Source organism: Trypanosoma cruzi, genomic scaffold (assembly GCF_000209065.1).
Source record: "Trypanosoma cruzi strain CL Brener 1047053516699 genomic scaffold, whole genome shotgun sequence".
Taxonomy (NCBI): Eukaryota; Euglenozoa; class Kinetoplastea; order Trypanosomatida; family Trypanosomatidae; genus Trypanosoma; species Trypanosoma cruzi.
The window spans coordinates 428,977-447,435 of NW_001849572.1; the positions used below are offsets into that span (position 1 = coordinate 428,977).

The 18,459-nt window shown below is 53.4% G+C and overlaps 6 protein-coding genes and 2 pseudogenes across 6 annotated transcripts, besides 21 other annotated features; 1 reads left to right on the forward strand and 7 right to left on the reverse strand.

Annotated features, from left to right (window-relative positions):
• Tc00.1047053508165.14 (trans-sialidase, putative) lies at positions 1-1,964 on the reverse strand (the record flags this gene model as incomplete). Its single annotated transcript, XM_815406.1, has 1 exon — positions 1-1,964. A coding segment is annotated over one exon (1,964 nt), but the record flags the coding sequence as incomplete, so codon positions are not given.
• Positions 1-2,587: a sequence feature (areas not merged during assembly with more than two copies in the genome that could not be assigned to a particular haplotype).
• Positions 2,588-3,546: a sequence feature (haploid, Esmeraldo-like haplotype).
• Positions 2,967-2,994: a microsatellite.
• Tc00.1047053508165.30 (mucin-associated surface protein (MASP), putative) lies at positions 3,261-4,430 on the reverse strand (the record flags this gene model as incomplete). Its single annotated transcript, XM_815382.1, has 1 exon — positions 3,261-4,430. The coding sequence occupies one exon, from the start codon at positions 4,428-4,430 to the stop codon at positions 3,261-3,263; it is 1,170 nt and encodes a 389-aa protein (XP_820475.1).
• Positions 3,547-4,361: a sequence feature (areas not merged during assembly with more than two copies in the genome that could not be assigned to a particular haplotype).
• Positions 4,085-4,157: a sequence feature (CT-rich).
• Positions 4,362-4,391: a sequence feature (haploid, Esmeraldo-like haplotype).
• Positions 4,392-4,604: a sequence feature (heterozygous, non-Esmeraldo-like haplotype).
• Positions 4,605-5,420: a sequence feature (areas merged during assembly that could not be assigned to a particular haplotype. This can correspond to areas where the two haplotypes were merged or to regions with more than two copies in the genome that were merged during assembly.).
• Positions 4,996-5,637, reverse strand: Tc00.1047053508165.34 (annotated as a pseudogene).
• Positions 5,421-5,443: a sequence feature (heterozygous, Esmeraldo-like haplotype).
• Positions 5,444-12,155: a sequence feature (areas not merged during assembly with more than two copies in the genome that could not be assigned to a particular haplotype).
• Positions 7,208-7,279: a sequence feature (A-rich).
• Tc00.1047053508165.40 lies at positions 7,408-9,945 on the reverse strand (annotated as a pseudogene).
• Positions 11,222-12,106, reverse strand: Tc00.1047053508165.50 (mucin-associated surface protein (MASP), putative; the record flags this gene model as incomplete). The annotated part of the gene is made up of 1 exon (XM_815383.1): positions 11,222-12,106. One exon carries the CDS (start codon positions 12,104-12,106, stop codon positions 11,222-11,224), a length of 885 nt encoding a protein of 294 aa, XP_820476.1.
• Positions 11,820-11,872: a microsatellite.
• Positions 12,156-12,601: a sequence feature (haploid, Esmeraldo-like haplotype).
• Positions 12,602-12,704: a sequence feature (heterozygous, Esmeraldo-like haplotype).
• On the reverse strand, positions 12,636-13,217 carry Tc00.1047053508165.60 (mucin TcMUCII, putative; the record flags this gene model as incomplete). Its single annotated transcript, XM_815384.1, has 1 exon — positions 12,636-13,217. One exon carries the CDS (start codon positions 13,215-13,217, stop codon positions 12,636-12,638), a length of 582 nt encoding a protein of 193 aa, XP_820477.1.
• Positions 12,705-13,491: a sequence feature (areas merged during assembly that could not be assigned to a particular haplotype. This can correspond to areas where the two haplotypes were merged or to regions with more than two copies in the genome that were merged during assembly.).
• Positions 12,751-12,830: a microsatellite.
• Positions 13,492-13,588: a sequence feature (heterozygous, Esmeraldo-like haplotype).
• Positions 13,589-15,714: a sequence feature (areas not merged during assembly with more than two copies in the genome that could not be assigned to a particular haplotype).
• Positions 13,684-14,244, reverse strand: Tc00.1047053508165.70 (uncharacterized protein; the record flags this gene model as incomplete). The annotated part of the gene is made up of 1 exon (XM_815385.1): positions 13,684-14,244. The coding sequence occupies one exon, from the start codon at positions 14,242-14,244 to the stop codon at positions 13,684-13,686; it is 561 nt and encodes a 186-aa protein (XP_820478.1).
• Positions 15,715-17,234: a sequence feature (heterozygous, non-Esmeraldo-like haplotype).
• Positions 15,927-17,183, forward strand: Tc00.1047053508165.80 (hypothetical protein, conserved; the record flags this gene model as incomplete). The annotated part of the gene is made up of 1 exon (XM_815386.1): positions 15,927-17,183. The coding sequence occupies one exon, from the start codon at positions 15,927-15,929 to the stop codon at positions 17,181-17,183; it is 1,257 nt and encodes a 418-aa protein (XP_820479.1).
• Positions 17,235-17,926: a sequence feature (areas merged during assembly that could not be assigned to a particular haplotype. This can correspond to areas where the two haplotypes were merged or to regions with more than two copies in the genome that were merged during assembly.).
• Positions 17,927-18,459: part of a sequence feature (heterozygous, Esmeraldo-like haplotype) that runs on past the window's edge.

The following is an 18,459-nucleotide window of genomic DNA, read 5'->3' on the forward strand; positions in this document are numbered from 1 at the left end:
CACCTGGTGTGTTGTCTCTGGATCCAAGTCCTGCTGTGCTCCGTAGTTGTCTTACCACTACAAAGCAATTTCCACTTCTTTTCGCTGCTGTACGAGAACTCCATAAGTTTGGATCCTCCTTCATCGCCATTCATCTTCACACCCATCAAAGGAATGGGGGTATCTCCCTCTGGCTCACCGTCGATGGACACCGTCGCCACAAGAGTGAAGTTGTAGTTCGCAAAGTGGTACAGCTGATTCTCCCCCTGCCTGCCAACGGGCCACTCCGCTCCTGCGCCAAGACCTTTGAACGTCACGCCGTCGACAGGCCCTGCTGCCTTTGTTGCAGCACCCGTTACTGTGGCGTTCACCCCGAGGTACTCGTCCCTCCACGTCTTCCCAGAGAAGTTGCCGGACAAAAAGCCAACCAGCCCATCCGCGATCTTATCAGCGCTGCAGGCAGTGTCAGTTGAAAGATCCTGCGCAGCACTTGGAATGATGCACATCTGGGAGACACGTTCGTCCACTTTCTTCCACGTCTTCAGCACCTCCTTCACCCGCTCCAGCTGCGCAGTCAGACGCACTGAGACCATACCGTAAGATGATTCTTCATTGCCCCTTTTCTTCTCGTACAGTGCAATCAACTCCTCATTATTAGTATCTCCACCTCCAGCACTTTTGTACAACAGGGAGCTGGCGGCAACGGCTTCTTCCTCACCCGATACCGGCCCAATATCGACAATGTGCGTATTGTCCGTCAGCCAAAGACGAAGTTCACCTTTTTCATTGTTTTTGTTATCTTTCTCAGCCTTCTTGGAATACACCGGCAGAGTAACAAGCATCACATTCTTCTTGTTATCAATCGTCGCTGTGATGAACCCGCTCCCAACACGTTTTATCCGTTCCTTTTTGTTGCCCCACACGCGCGAGAGCGTCCCGAGTGTCTCCGTCCACGAATCCCCCTTGTCACCGGACTCGTACACCCTGCGGCGGCCATCATCACACGCAGTCATCATCATGAGTTTCCCCTTCTCCCACTCCACGACGGAGGGATTACTGCAGCCGTCGGCGGACGTCTTCTTCGACAGCTTCCAACTCGCAATGTCTGAGGAATATATAATCAGCGAAACGGTCTTCCCATTGTTCTTCATCCCTTCCACTGGGAACACAAACGGACCGTCCTTCATCTTAACACCCGATCCACCGCTTCCAATCAGCCGTGTCAAGGATTCGTGTTGTTTTACAAAAAATGCCCACGGGAGACCGTAAGTATCTCTCCAATAAATTCTTTTGTCCTTTCTTTCCTTACCACTGACGTTCCCTCTCACCAGCAAAAGTCCCCAGTCACCTGCCTGATCATCAGAGGCACCTTTATTGCTGTATTTCCCAGCAAGCATGTAAATATCGCCTCCCTCCACAACCGTTGTTGGCCGGCTCACATGTACTTTCGTTTCGCTTTGGGAAACACCTTCGTTAGCAGCGTTTTGGGAGGGGCAATTGCCACCTTCAACAGGACATTCCTCCAGTACTTGTGTCTTCAGTTTAGTTTTATCCAACTCCTCTTTTGGGTTTTCGCCAGTCAACGTCAGGAGTCCCGAGGCAATCCCAGTAAAACTGCCTTCACCAGTATCTTTTTTTCCCGTGCACTGCGCCTCGGCAACGGCAAACACATCACCATCCATCTCAACAAGACTGGGAACACGTAGCAAACTCACCGTTTCTCCATCTTTCGCATCCCTCCAATCAAAATATGTCTTTGGTGGAGGTATCTGTGCTGGCGACTTCTCCTTACTGGATGCACCTCCTTTACCGCAGCACATCATCACGAGGAGGAGGAGCAGCACCACTGAATAAAAGAGATGCCGGGACATGTTGGGCCTCTGCGGCTCACTCTCTCTCCCTTCCCTCCTCCTTCCGCTGGATCCGGTCACGCAGCGACGGTTGTGTGTGCGGGGTGCCTTCACTGCAGCAACACGTGAGAGCATATAAATATGTGTGACTGTGGGCGGTGTGTGTGCTGTTGGTCCTTTCAGAGCCTTCGAATTTCACAGTAGCGTTTAGCGTTTGTTTTCCTTCTTCGTGTGTGATTGAGAAAGAAATAGAGAGAAAACATGCCAAGAAAAGAGGACGAAACTGTGAGCACAGCCACCCATCCACAGTGAGTAGCACCATCATCCGTGCTGCAGTCACTCCCAACAACAACTCATGCACACAGACACACGGAACAGGAGATGAAAGAACAGTGCACCGGGAACACACAGCGACTGCCACCGGCAGCAACAGCAGGAGCCACGGCGTGTGTGTCTCTATTCGTCAAGCGTCAGCACACACTGAACGACGCCCACTCAAAAAACACAACCGGCGGGATGCAAAAGAATACCGCCGCCCTTCGCAGCACCCACGCGCTGCCGCCAGTCGTATTACTGTTGTCTCTTCCAACGCACCCGCACATCACTCCGCACGCCAGAAAATCCCCCGTCAACGTATACACAGCGGCAGTGCCACGTCGGCAGGTACAGTTGTTGGAAGCAAATCAATCCGCACTCGTCCTAGGCACCCGAAATGCCACACCACTCACTGGCTGAACACTACCAACACCACGAAAGCAAAAAGTCGACGGGGCAAATCGCGGACTCAAGCTCTTCTCGCAGAAGCAACCGCAGCCAGAATCTTGTGAGTGCGTGCGTGCCTTCACACCGCTCCACAACGTGTGCAACTTGGCTTGTCTGTGTGTATCTGAGTGTTTGTCAGCGCCTATAATTGCAGAGGAGCCGTGCGGCGAAAAAAGGTCCAAAGAAACCAACGGCAGAGAGAGGCAGATAGCACACACGCAAATTACTCATATCATCACACACAAACACACACACACGCAGCCCGCGGAATGGGTGAGTTCAACCACAATACAATGAAAAACAAAACAAAAAGCCGAAGCATGGGACGACCAGCGCACACACTCTCATTGCTCCCGTAAAGCAAAACACACACACAGACAGGGAGAGAGAGAGAGAGAGAGAGGTCGCCCACTCAATGCAATGGAAACAAAACAGAAACAGTTACGGTGCTCCGCCCATGCAGCCAGGCAGGACGGCAGCGGTGCGTCTCGTGCAAAAGAGAGCACCAACGGGCCTGCATGGGTGTGCATGCATATATACAATGGGCACATTATGTGTGTGCCTCGTGGGGTGAGGTGAGGGCGAGAGTCCATGCAAGGGGACACACACACACAGAGAGTGAAAGACGAGTGTGTGTGCGGGCGGTGCATGGCTCTCTCTCACTCACTCTCACGCGGCCACCACCGCTGCAGCAGCCGCACACGCAACATCAAAAAGAAGAAGCAAAAGAGGGGAGGTGGTCTGGGAGACAACGGTGCTGCCGTCACTGTCGCCAGACTTAGATTTAGCATTTGTTTGAGTGGTGTCTGTTTCTGGTGTTTGTGGTTCGGCCTCACTGGCTGTAGGAGCATCGTCGGTATTTCCATCTTCGTGCCCGTCTTGTGGTTCTTTGCTGTTAGATCGTTGATCACCGTTATCAACCCTGTCCTCATTTTTCTGGGCTCCACCACTCCCAGTTGTGGATATGGATGTTGCTTTTGTTTCCGCTGGATGACTTGTAGGTGCATCCTTCATCGAATCTGGTGCTTCCGTTTTTTCTTTCTGTTGGTTTGGAACGCGATTCCCTAAATGTTTTTCCGCAGCTCCTAGCGCCACTTTAGCGTTTGACGGTGACGTCGTGCTTGTTGTCTCAGTTGCAGTCTGGGAGCCTGTTGACGCTGTTGGGCTTGCTTCTCCTGCTGGTTTCCCATTCGTCGTTGTTGTTTTTGGTCCTGGTGGAATCTCTGACGGGGTTCCTTGTCCCTGTCCTTCGATTGAAGTCAATGTTAACAATAGTTCTGGTGCCGATGGTGTTGCTGCCGGTTGTCGTGGGCGTGAGTCTCCTCCTGATGCTGGTGGTCCTTCTTCTTCTTCCACTTGTAGTGCTTCACCTGGAGGCGCTGGCGTTATTCCTCTTTCTGGCTGCGATGGTAATTGCAATGTTCCCCGATCTTTCGTTAAACTTTTTTGTTTCTCTGTTTTTTCCGTAGTTCTTGTGTCTTTTCCATCTTTGCCTTTTCCTCTTTCTTTTTCATCTTCTTTTTCATCATCATCATCTTCTTCTCCTTCTCCTTCTCCTTCTCCTTCCCCCAAAGATTCCGTTGCGGCGCCGCGTAGATCTTGTGGATGGTTCAATTGTGGTTGTTCCACCACTGGTGACTGTATTTCTGAGTCTGCGCCGTGTGGGACTGGATTTTCAAGTTCTTTTGTTTCCAGAGGATCTCCACCACTCGAACGGCCACCAGGACTCTCGGTAGAAAGTTCCTCATCCTGATCGGCAAATACCCCACAGCCGGCACCGCACCACAGCACGCAGAGGGCACACAGCAGCAGCACACGGCCAGTCATCATCATCGCCATCACTCCTGTCACTTGCGTGCAGCCTTCAGCACAAACTAACACCCCGTCAACGCAGAGTGAAAGCAAAAAAAAAAAAAGACACGACCACTACACCACGCACAGCTACCACACAGTGACAAATGGCAGCAGTCCAACAGCAGCAACGCGCACACACCATGAGGCAGTTGAAATCAGTGAAAGGGCAAAAACACACACAACGCCCCGCAGCAAGTAAACAGCGAAAACACACAAAACAATTAAAAGCAAAACACAGGTAAACAGACAGCACTGAAGTAAAAAATGTAAAAACACACAAAAAACAAGGGGCTGCACAGTATGGCTCCAGTGTGCATAAACCTATCGTCAAATGTGATTCCACGCAAACAGTTGTGTGCGTGCCTTGCGTATAAGTGTGTCTGGGATGCGCTAAACGTGACGGATACAGGGAGCAGCAACATGGAGCACACAGCAGGGCAGCATAAGCAAAATACAATCACCATAATTACTCTTACTTTATACATCGGACCACAGTAGACGTACACATGTCCCCGTGGCTGAGTGCTGGCACGCACAGCCCACGCTCCCTTTTAGCCCACAGCGGTGCACGCCAGCGCGGATGCGGCGAGCAGCAGCGGGGCACACACCCACGCAGAGCTGCTGAAACTGCCGTCGATTTCGCGGAGACGTGACGGTGCGCGGGTGGTCGTCGTGATTGGCGCCTCCGTATTTGGCACTTTTTTTTCTGACGTGATGTCTGTGCCGTATGATTCTCAGCACCTTGTGGATATTCCTCCGCCTATTTATTTTGTGCATCTGACTTACCGGTCGCACCTTGTGAGTGTCGAGACTGCGCTGCCAAACCTGGTGACTCTGGATTATCGTTAGCAAAACTTAGTGGCTGTGGCGCACCCGGTGTGTGTCCAGTAATGGCTGTACCTGCTTCCTTTGGCAAAGAAGGTCCTTGACTTCCTAAAACTTCCTCACCGTTTCTCCTACTCTCTGTCTGTGGCCTGCCAGTTTCTCCAACCTCTGGCTGTAATGAATCAAGCGCATTTCCTGTAAAATCTGGTTTCACTAGCTTAGGGTTGAGATGACTGCTGTCATCATTATTATCGCCTTCTCACGTCGTCACGCACACGGAATTGCAGCAGCAGCACGAGAGCGCAAGGAACTGCACGGCGCGCACCACACGGAGCCGCACCGTCACCATCGTCACCATCGCAGTCATCGTCACCCGTAGTGGAGTCGCTGCAGTCAGTGAGCCGATCCGTGAGCCAGAAGGAAAAGGAATGGAACAGGAGGGAGAGGGACGGAGTTCAGCGGATACGGCGAGGAAGAGAGCAGACAACATGAGGAGAGGGCAGCAGGCCCAGCCGCACAGTTCACACACCACGAGACGGCACCCACGCAAGGAAGGCACACAACGCCAGCAGCCACCCACCATGCAGGAGGACAACACATCCACCACCATCTCCCCCAGCTCATCGCTACAGCCAACGGGAAATGGCAAAAACCCGCGGCCACCACACCAGCCACACGCGCCAGTGGACCCTCATCCGTCCATGACGCGGCACCAAAATTCCCAGCCATCCCGCCCTCAATGGGACACGGAGCCCAACTCAACGCAGTCACAAGCGGTGCACCACACCCGCAGGAAAAGAGACTCGGGCTGCGCACTCACTCTCCTCCTTCCTTCGCCTCATGGCCACGGAAGAAGACAACAGCCGCCACACGCAACTGCCAGCATGCACTACAAAAGGAGCATTCAAATCCACTGCAATGTGCATCTTGTGTGTGTGTGTGGTTGTGTGTGCCTGCGGAAACACAAAGCAAAGAAGTAGAAAAGAGGGAGCAGAGTGTGTGGAGAGACGCACAACAAAAATGTACAGCGGAGACGCATGGCGGAAACAACGAGAAGAAGACCGCTCAAACTCATGACCGCACTGCAGCCCAAGCAGTGGCAATCCATACAAGATTTATTTAAAAAGAAAACCATCCCCTTCGTCTTATATAAACCTCATTACACAAAATAATTATAAATGAAAAAGAAATCGTCCATTACTGTTCCACACAAATTTAAAAGTCGCCTGGCTGCCGTGTGGCCACACCAAACTGTCTGTATATATTTTGCCCACAAGAGAAAATTGAAAAGATGGTTGCGTGTGTTTCAACCGTCCGACCCTCCATGTGTCCGCACATCGTTTATATTTCATGGGGTCATCTGCGTGTTGGTGCTCCCCTCAGCCCTCTCATCGGCGTGCGAGTGCGGCCCGCAGAGCACAGTCACTCGTGTGTGTGGGGACTGAGAGAAGCACGCAGACATGACGGGAGTCGCGTCTCTCCATCGGGAGAGTGAGCGCAGCAAAAGAAAAAAAATCATCAGGAGGGAGAGAAATGCTGACGGGACTGCCAGCGCGTGAAATGAACACGAAAAGCAAAAAAAGCAAAAAAAAAAACACGGCGGCAGGGTGTGGCTGTGTGTGTGTGGCGCTGCGGGTGTCTGCCCGCCCTGGCCGCAAACAAAACAAAACAAGAGGGAAAGAAATGTGTGCTCCGCCCCACAGGCCCTCGTCGCACGCCCACACGTCACGGCTCCCTCAGCGCGCCGTTCGTCGCGGCCCCTCCTCATGCGTGCAGCAGGCGAGGCGCACAGGGCCGTCGTCATGAGCGTGTCGGTGGGTGTGCGAGTGGAGCAGTTGGGCGGGAAACACACGGCACCCCTCACAGGAAGAGTGCAGCAGAAACAATTAAAGAGGGAAGAGTAGAAAAAACGTCCATAGTGATTGCCCCCAATAGCAAAAAAAAAAAAAAAGAGAAGGAATGGGGGAGTGAGAGATGAAAAAAAACGAAAGAAAAAGAAATGTAAAAAACTTAACGCACATAAAGCAAAAAGTGAAAGTTAATAAATAAAAGTTATTTATGAAGAGAAATTCATTGCCAGGTGTGTGTGTCGGTGCAGCGGAGATCGCAAGTGTCCCACGCGGCAGCCAGTCACTCCTCACAGATCCGCAAACCCCCACAGTCCCAACAGAAGGAGCAGCGATGGCAGCAGTTCGCTACCACGCATGGTGCCGGCATCACCTGTTGCTTCTCCAGCGGCATGGGAGTTCGAAGCCGCCGCCTTCCCCACACTTCCCTCCGATGTATTTGCCGGCACTTGCTGTGTAGTGGCAGATTCCCGCACCATCGTATTTTTTTGTGTTTCACGTTCTTGTTGAGGCTACGGCGAGGTCGTTTGCTCCACTGGAACGTCAGGAAGTTCACCTGCAGAAGGCGCCGCATTTTGATCCCTTGCCACAAATGGAGAAGCAGGCTCCGCTGATGGTGAATCGGCATCTTCTTCCACCTCGGCATTCCCACCTGAAAAAGTCAACGGGCGGTTGTACAGCAGAACATTCGTCACGGTCACAGACACGTCTTCTTTGCTCCCTGCACTGCTTCCATCCCCTCCAATGTAGAAGTGTGAGATCCCTTTCAATTCCGTATTATCCGAGCTACGTTGCACATCCCCACACACACGCTTACCATCGACGTACGCAAAGCCCTGGTTGCCGTTCTGTAGCACAATGGCCACTTGGTACTGTGTCCATGTCTCCCAAGTACTTTTGAGCTTCTTGATCTTGCCGTCACTGCAAAGCACCCGCCACTTCTTTTCACTGTCATATGACAACTCCATAAGTTTGTTTTCTCCCTCACCGTCCAGACGCACACCCATCACTGGAATGGGGGTATCTTCCTTCGGCTCACCGTCGATGGACACCGTCGCCAAAAGAGTGAAGTTGTAGTTCGCAAAGTGGTACAGCTGATTCTCCCCCTGCCTGCCAACGGGCCACTCCGCCCACGCTCCCCGGAACGTCACCCCATCGGAGGCCTTTGTTGCCCCATCATCATTATTATGTACCGTGGCGTCCACCCCGAGGTACTCGTCACTCCATGTGTTCCCAGAGAATTTGCCAGACAAAAAGCCAACCAGCCCATCTGTCGGCATGGCAACGCTGCAGGCAGTGTTAGGTGAGCGATCTTCCTCAACACTCTCAGTGGTGCACAGCTTGGAAACAGTGTCGTCCACTTCCTTCCATGTCTTCAGCACCTCCTTCACCTTCTCCAGCTGCTTATTCAGAGGCACAGTGAGCAAACTGTGAGGTGTTACGTCGTCACTACCCTTCTTCTCGTACAGTGCAATCAACTTCTCCTCATTATTAGTATCTCCACCTCCAGCACTTCTGTACAGCAGGGAGCTGGCGGTAACGTCATCATCGGATACCGGCCCAATATCAACAATGTGCGTGTTGTCCGTCAGCCAAAGATGGAGTACGCCCTTTCGGTTAACTTCGTACTCAGCTTTCTTGGCATACACCGGCAGGGTGATGAGCATCACTTTTTTATTATCATCTCCAACATTCGCTGTGATGAACCCGCTCCCAACGATTTCAACCTTTTCACCCTTTTTGTTGCCCCACACGCGCGAGAGTGTCCCGAGTGCCTCCGTCCACGACTCCCCCTTGTCACCGGACTCGTACACCCTGCGGCGGCCATCATCACACGCAGTCATCATCACGAGTTTTTCCTTCCACTCCACGACGGAGGGATCACTGCAGCCATCGGCAGACATCCCCTTCGGCAGCACCCAACCCGCAATATCCTCAAAGGAGTAAATGATCAGCGAAACGGTCTTTCCATCCTTTTCAGTGCCATCATCCTTCTTTTCCTTTTTTGTGCCTTCAATAGGAAACACAAGCGTGCCGTCATTCATCTTAACGCCCGATCCACCGCTACCAACCAGTCGTTTCAGTGATCCTTGATTGCCATTATAATACCACGGGATAACGTAAGTATCATTCCAATAAATTCTGTTATTTTCTCCTTCCCTACTGACGTTCCTTTTCACCAGCATGAGTCCCCAGCCACCTGCCTGGTCATTCTCGGTAAGTGTCCAACTGTAATTTCCAGCAAGCATGTAAATATCACTTCCCTTCACAACTGTTGTTGGTCGGCCCACATGTACTTTCTTCACTCCCTGAGAACCAGCGTGATCCGCCATACGGCAGGAGAATTTCTTATCGTCGGAAGTACATTCCTCCAGTACTTGTGTCTTCAGTTTAGTTTTATCCAACTCCTTGCTTGTTTGTTCACCAGTCCACTTCAGAAGCTCCGAGGCAATCCCAGTAAAACAGCCTTCATCACCCTCCTTCGTGCAATGCGCCTCGGCAACGGCAAACACGTCACTCCCCACTTTCAAAAGACTGGGAACACGTAACGAACTCACTGTTTCTTCTCCATCTTTCACGTCTCTCCAAACATAATATTTTCCCGACGAAGCTCCCTGACTTGGTTCCTCAGCAGCCGCAGCCCCACCAGTGTTGCAGCACATCATCACGACGAGGAGGAGCAGCACCGCGGAAGTAAACACATGCCGGGACATGTTGGGCCTCTGCGGCTCACTCTCTCTTCCTTCCCTCCTCCTTCCGCTGGATCCGGTCACGCGGTGACGGTTGTGTGTGCGGGGTGCCTTCACTGCAGCAACACGTGAGAGCATATAAATATGTGTGACTGTGGGCGGTGTGTGTGCTGTTGGTCCTTTCAGAGCCTTCGAATTTCACAATAGCGTTTAGCGCTTGTTTTCCTTCTTCGTGTGTGATTGAGAGAAATAGAGAGAAAACAAGCCAAGAAAAGAGGATGAAACAGTGAGCATCCTCACCCATCCACAGTGAGTGGCACCATCATCCGCGCCGCAGTCACTCCCAACAACAACAACTCACGCACACAGACACACGGAACAGGAGATGGAAGAACAGTGCACCGGGAACACACAGCGATGGTCACCACCAACAGGAGCAGCCACGGCGGGTGTGTCGTTATTCGTAACGCGTCAAAACAAATTGAACAAAGCTCACACACAATACAACCGGCGGAATGCAAAAAAGCGCAACCGCCCTCGCAACACCCACGCGCTGCCACCAGTCGTATTGCTGTTGTCTCTTCCAACGCACCCGCACATCATTCCACACGGCCGGAGGATCTTCCGTCGCCAAATCAACAACGGCGGAGACACGTCGGCAGGAACAGCTGTTGGGAGAAAGTCAATAGACACTCGTCACAGGCACCCGAAATGCCACAACACTCACTGACAGCACGCCGCCAGCATCACGCCCGCAACACATCGCCGAAACGCATTGCGGGCTCACAATCTCCTAACTCGTAAGAGCCGCCACAGCCACAATCTTGTGCGTGCGTCCACAGCGTTCATGCCACTCCACAACATGTGCAACAAGGAGATTCTGCGCATGTGTCCGTGTGTTTGTCAGCGCCTATAATTGCAAAGCAGCCGTGCGCCACAAGAGAGTGCAAAGAAAGCAACGGCAGAAAGAAGCGGATAGCACACACGCAAATTACTCATATCTTCCCACACACAAGCAGCCCGCGGAATGGGTGCGCTCAACCACAACACATGTGAAACAATAAAAAGCCGAGGCGTGGGACGACCAGCGCACACACTCTCATTGCTCCCGTAAAGCAAAACACACACACACAGGGAGAGAGAGAGAGGTCGCCCACTCAATGCAATAAAAACAAAACAGAAACAGTTACGGTGCTCCGCCCATGCAGCCAGGCAGGACGGCAGCGGTGCGTGTGGTGCAAAAGAGAGCACCAACGGGCCTGCATGGGTGTGCATGCATATATACAATGGGCACATTATGTGTGTGCTTCGTGGGATGAGGTGAGGGCGAGAGTCCATGCAAGGGGAAACACACAGAGAGTGAGTGAAAGACGAGTGTGTGTGCGGGCGGTGCATGGCTCTCTCTCCCCCACTCTCACGCGGCCACCACCGCAGCAGCAGCCGCACACGCAACAACAAGAAGAAGCAAGAGAGGGGAGGTGGTGTGGGAGACCGCGGTGCTGTCGTCACTGTTTTGTGTATTCGTCATACCAGTTGTGTTTGCGGTTGCTGTCGTTGCTTTTGTATCGTCCCCAGTCCCTTCTGAGCCTTTGTCTCGGTGGCTTTGTGGTGTGGCTGCGGTCTCAGGCGACGGAACATTTTTTTCATCTTCACTCGTGGTGTCTTTGCCATCCTGTTTGCGGGAATCAACACCTTCTTCTGGAGGTGGTGAAAGGTTTCCTCCCGCAATTCCCGCAGGCAATGTTTTGTCTCCGTTACCTTTTGTGAGTGTATTCTCTACTGCAGGTGAACTTTTCTCGGCGTCCTTTCCTTCTTCGATCCTCGTTTGTGTAGAATTGGCATTTGTTTCCCGACTGCCGGAAGGAGGAATGACCTCTGCAGATACAATTGCCTGGTGATTTTCGTGATCACTGCCACTCAAATTCTTTTCCCTGGAATTTGAGTCTAGTGCAACTGTTACTTCTTGACCACCCTGCCTTTCAGTACTTTTTTCTTCTACCGCTTTCGTGTCTTCATCAGCGTCATCATCATCATCATCTTCTTCTTCATCTTCTTCAGCTTCATCCTGCGCAGATGTGGGAGTTTTTTTTCCTTTAACACCTGCTTCATCTTTTAAATCTTTCACGCCTTGTAGAGACGTTCCAATTCCTTTTGATGCCGGCAGAGGATCAACACCAATTCCCGAAACACCGGCACGACTCTCCACCACCCCCTCGTCACACCTACCGCCGGCACCGCACCACAGCACGCAGAGAGCACACACCAGCAGCAGCACACGGCCAGTCATCATCATCGCCATCACTCCTGTCACTTGCGTGTAGCCTTCAGCACAAACTAACTCCCCGTCAACGCAGAGTGAAAGCAAAAGACACGGCCGTTACACCACACACAGCCACCACACAGTGACAAATGGCAGCAGCAAAAGCGCACAGACCATGAAACAGTTGGAATCAGTGTAAGGGGGTAACGCAAACACACACCGCCCCAAAGCAATCAATCAGCAAGAAAAACAAACAATTAAAAACACGAGTAGAGAAGCAACAAAAAAGTAAAAAAAGCAACTGCAGAGCTTGGCTCCCGTGTGCATACACCAGCACACAAAAATGCGTCCACGCAAACAGTTGTGTGCGTGCCATGCATATGAGTGTGTCTGGGATGCGTTCAACGTGACGGATGTGGAAAGCAACGCGGAGCACACAGCAGAGCAGCGGAAGCAATTGAAGCAAAACACAATCATTATTTTCTCTTATTTATTTACATCGCAGCAGAACACACGCACACATGTCCCCGTGGCTGAGTGCTGGCACGCACAGCCCATACACACCTCTTCAGCCCACAGCGGTGTACGCCAGCGCGGATACGGCGAGCAGCAGCGGGGCACACACCCACGCAGAGCTGCTGAGGCTGCCGTCGATTTCGCGAAGACGTGACGGTGCGCAGCTGGTCGTCGTGGTTGGCGTCTCCGTCGTAGTGGGTGCCCTTGTGGTCGTCGTCGTAGTTGTTGTAGTGGTCGTCGTGGTCGTATTTAGTGCATTTGATTCCTTATGTTGTTCATTTGACGTGTTAGTGTTCGTATTTTCAGTCTCTTCCTTAGTGGGTTGCCCTTCCTTTTCCTGTACCTTATTGGAATTACTCTTTGACTGTGCCGTTCCGTTTATTGTACCCGCTGTCTCTAACACAGGGGTCACCGTATTTGGTGCCTGCTCAGTCACTATCTTCTCCCCGTCCGTCTGTGACTGAGAAGTAGTTCTAATTGGCAATTCCGTCTCCTGACTTTTCTTCCCTCTGTTATTACCATTTGAACCAGAATTTTTTCCAGTTTTATCTTCACTCTCTGCCATGCACACGGACGGGCAGCAACACAGGGCGAGAACCAACAGGGCGCACAGCAGACGGCACGTCATCATCATCGTGAGTGTGGTCGTTCAGTGGTGTGGGGCTGATCTCCACAGTGAGGGACATGGAGAGCAACAGGGGAGACGAGAGGTGCGGCAGACACACACAGAGAGCACACCACGTAAGGAGAGGGCAGCAGCCAGGCATGCACCGTACGCCGCACACCACGCACGACACACACTCCAATCCACGGCAGCAGGCACACACACACACACACAGCCCTGCCGCAACATCAACACACAGATGGAAGAGGGAGAAGCAAACAGGAGCGGCACACAAGGCTCCACCGCATGTACATACGGCGAGGGCGGTTCATCGTGTCTGCACCCCTCACGGAGGGTACGCACACACACACAAGAAAGGGGGTGCAGCGCAAACAGCAAAGTAAAAATAAAAAGGAGGAGATCCCCGCACACCACGTGGATTGTTGGTCCACGGGAAGTGCAGTCGATATTCATCACAAAACCAATTTTGTTGCTTTTAGCCTTCGTTCATATTCAGCGCACACCACTTCATGCAAGCGCAGCCACCACCGCAGCAGCAGCCGCACACGCAACAAGAAAAAGAAGCGCAACTAATGGAATAAATCAAGCAATCATTTATTTGTGTTTCTTTTTGGATGTTGGCAGATGTTTGTATGCGTTTTGTTTTTTCGGAGGGTAAAACATCATGCCTGAGTCGTGTGTTGAGGATTCCCGCAGGGTACACAATTATTTTTTTTTTCCTCTTTTGAATGTTTTTTGTGTTGGTGCAGCCAAGAATTTGTTTTGTGTTGTTCCTGCTTTTCGCTGGTAAAGTGCTGCAATAGATGTTTGTTTCTCCTTTCGTTGCTGTGGCACCTGATTCCTCACCGTTTATTGCGGTGGAAATGAAAATATGTGAGTGGACTCCCACGCACCGGAACGCACCTTCGCTCCTATTTATTGGTGCATGGAAGGGCATGTGTGTTTGGTGGTGTCTCGTCCATATATTTTGTGGGTGTACATTCCCCTGCAGGCTGAGGGCGGGGTGGCGCTCCGTCGCGGTGCACTTCCCTCGCATGCCGCCCACTGTGATTCATCATGCATCACCCTCTCACATACTCCGTGGTGCCACACCGCTGATATTATTGCAGCCGCTGTGATTCCGCGTATTTCGCGCATTCGATTGTGCCACAATACATCCGCTCGTGTGGCCGCCGCATCCAAACAGCGGTGCCCAACACCGTGAGCGGCAGTCCACATCCTTGCATGTCCCAACGCAGTGGTGTTTGACTGTCAGTCAGGCGTCAGACAACAAGAGAGTCGTGTGCTGGCAGTACAACACACGGAGCTGCAGTGAATGACTCGGGCGGCGACGCATCTATTTGTCGCGAAGCAGTGGAAAGGAGTCGGCAAAATGGTGCCGGCTGCATTCACGACACCATATCCACAGACAAGGCATGCGAAGTGATGTGTGTTTCACTGGTGCCGTGAAATGCCTGCAGACGACGTCACTAGTGGAGGCATGCCACCCATGATCAGCGGACAGATAATAATCGGCATGAGAGGCCACAAAAGGCAGCAACGACACCAGCAGCAGGAGCAGCTCTCTCTCTCTGTTGCCTCCGAGAAGTAAATATTCCACCAGCCACAGCCGACGGTGCCATCGTGACACTCCATGCACGTCGTGGCTGCGTCAACACATCCTGCTCCCTGCAGCGCCTCAAAAGATGCCTCACTCCGTCCACTAAGTGCATCGATGCGGGCCGTGCCTCGGCTGTTCGTGAGGACCACAGCGATGTGAGGGTCACCGAGTCGCAGCATGTTTGTTGTGACGTTGTTGCATGGCCCCTGCACACACACACGCAGCGCCTGCATCCTCCCTTTTGTGTTCGCCCTCTGCCGGAGTGGCCACACACACGGGCAGCAGCAAAATCACTTCCCCCTCGACGATCCAAAATCAACACCGACATCCCTCGCGACGCAAAGATCTCAGCTGCCAGCACGGGCTTCCTGTCGCTCTGCCATCGACACTGAAACACGGCACAGTGCACGCACTTATTTTCCTCGTGTGCAGTCAGCCGTTTGCTTCACACATTCTTCGATGGGCTGACGTCCACAAAAGCACGCCACAAAAGGCCACTGTGGTCGCACACGCTCTTGCGATGAGCGTCTGTGTGTGCATGGATCCGCCGCTCACACGTGCTGGCAGGCAGCCTGCAGCCGGTGCTCTCGTGCCAGTCCATCGGCTCCAGCACGGAAAAGAGAAAATGGCCTATTCCTGATGCACTTATTCCCACCAGCAGCACCAACACGCTGGTCGCCAGCCGGCATTTCCCAGCACATTCAGGAATGCTGAAAAGTGACGTGGAACCGTCAGCCAGCAACGCCACAATCCCCGCACACATGTCGGCTCCACCAGAGAAGACACACAAATCACAAAAACACCCCTCACAAGTCATCCGAACATCATTCCGACACACCGCGACATGCCAAAAAGAAGTATTCGTCACTCCAATGCACCTTCCCACACAATCAAATAGTCCATGCGCCACGCACGGCAGCAGCTCACACCCGTCTAAACAAGTGTTCTTCGGATCAGCGGTGTCCACGTGCTGCGGTGGGAAGTAAACAAAAGAGACGATCTGCCAAACCCCAAAAGAGTGCCACGACTGGCCACATGCCAACGGAACGCTGCCACTCAAAAGTATTCAGTCCTCATGCCCTCAGCTTCCCACTTTCTCCCAAAAAAGCTGCAGGAGAATGAAATCAAGCACTCTGACAAATAAAGTCGCTGTGCAACACGAGGAGAAGCCGCAGTGCATTCTGCTGTCATCCGGGGCGGTTGTTGACGACTTCAGGGGGACAGACGCCAATCCTTTTTTCCAAACGACGCTGTGTGCCTGCAGCGTGTCCTTTGGAAAAGCTCACGCGCCGTCGTCACGCACCACAATGGGAATGAAAAAAAAAATCTTTAACCAGACCGAAATGCAGACAGTGCCGCGTCGCCATCAGCCGCGGCTGGTCGCAGGAGATTGGGCGTCGCAGCAAAACACCATGCGTTACTTTCTGGTTGGATGCTTCCACAGTGCGTCGCAGCACGGCGGTGAGGCAATCGCACCGTGTCTGGCCCCCATTCACCTCCACAGCCTGGAGGCGCAGCACCGCGATAGCTGCACGGCATCGCTCGGCCCACGCGCATCAGCGAAGGATGCTTCTGTTCATCTGGCAGCCAATCTAGCACCGCTGCGGAGGATTGTTGGGTTCCGCGCATTCACGCAGCACGAACGCCTCACTCTTCTCCGATACATTGAGGACGTGCGTGGCGCAATCTGCTTGGAAACCATGCCGCCGACGCATGGGAATGCAGTGACGACCATTCCGCTGCCGGGAGATGCCGTACTTGACGAAATGCGACGCGTCTGCTGCCACATGGAAATCTTCCCGCACCACACCCGCGTCTCTCATGCTGAGCAGCGAATTTTCGTCTGCGACACTGTGAGCTGCGACGGGGTGGGCGTCTTCCAGCCACGGCACATCAAGACGCTCCGGACGGTGTCAGACGATCGGCCTTTGAAACGGCCTGCGCCTCCCTGGGACCATATGGCGCAGGCCGCTGGACGGACGACGGTCCGTCTCTCGCTGAGCATGCGTCTGGATCCGCTGCGCTGCCATTTGACTCCCCGGACAGCCGCGCTGCCTGTGGGGCCTCACCGCACAGCTGCTGGCAGCCTTGCATGCTCCTGCCGAGCGGAGCGTCTTTTCACCAAGCACGGCCACGGACATTTCTTCATTTCCCCGCCTGGCGGCAGCATCCCAATCGCCCACACGAGTTCCTGCCGCCACAGATGCCCTCTCGGCGATGGAATCACTCCGCCTTGGCCCGCTGGCGGTGCACGACGACGTCACCGAAGAGATTTATACCGTGCCGCTTCCACTGGCGGATCGAGGTCGCACTGTTGGCTCCGTATTTTCCTCATGACACTGCGGAATCCCACGCAAAGTGACAGCGGACGCTGACGCCGTCATGGCACGATCCCTCCCGCAGGACTGCTTCAATGCCTGGCACGTGGGCTTCCTCACTGCAGTCAAGGGGTTATACCGGAAGGATGTCCAGGAGGAAAAGGAGGGCGCGCACACCGCACGCCAGGCGCTTGACGGTTTGGCGAGGACTCTATTCCTGATGTTGACCCCGACATCGCGCCCCGAGTGGCGGCACTGCGCGCAGGCGCGATGCTGCTCCTGCCCGCTCTTCGACAGGCCTGTGCGTGCCCTGCAGATCACAAGTAACTCCCTTTGTGTGTCGGTGGCGCCGTCCCTCCCTTACTGAGGTGGCCTGCCCGCCTCTGCCTCCACCGGAACATCTTCCCGAAGTGAGCGCCACAAATTTTTGCCGACAAGCGTGCGACGGAATGACGTCCTCCTGCACAATCTGCGGCACAGCGCGCTTGTCTGTCCAAAATATGGTGACACACACCCGACTTGCTCAGCCTGGCGTTCTAATAGTTGGAGAGGGCGTCGCACGCGGATGCTGCAATGGCGCCACCGTCTTCTTAACAGGCGCCTCACGCGCAGGAAACACAAACGCGGGCACGCAGGATGGAGCGGTCCCTTCCGCCACCGCTTCATTACAGACGCCACGGGCTGCGAATCCCACGGCAAACCACGGGAGAATCCGCTTCATCCACTGTGGGAATGCCCCGTCATTGAGAGTAAGGACTGCGACTGTTTGGGAATGCCCAGCATGCACGACGGCCCGTATGGGACAGAATAATTGCCACTTTGGTACGGACGGCCCTTGCGCTACAAACTCAGTGCTTTCAAAGCAAACAAAGAAGAGGGGAAAAAGAATCTATTGTTTTGTGATGAATATTGGCTGCGCTTCCCGTGGACCAACAATCCACGTGGTGTGCGGGGATCTCTCCTTTTTAATTGTTACTTTGCTTTTGTGTTGCCGTGTGCGCTGCACCTCCTCTTGTGCGTGTGCGCACCCTCCGTGAGGGGTGCAGACACGACGGACCGCTCTCGCCGTATGTGCGTGCGGTGGAGCCTTGTGTGCCGCTCCTTTTTGCTTCTCCTCTTCCATCTGTGTGTTGGTGCTGCGGCAGGGCTGTGTGTGTGTGTGTGCCTGCTGCCGTGGATTGGAGTGTGTGTCGTGCGTGGTGTGCGGCGTACGGTGCATGCCTGGCTGCTGCCTTCTCCTCATGTGGTGTGTCCTCTGTGTGTGTCTGCCGCACCTCTCGTCTCCCCTGTTGCTCTCCATTTCCCTCACTGCGCAGATCAGCCCCACACCACT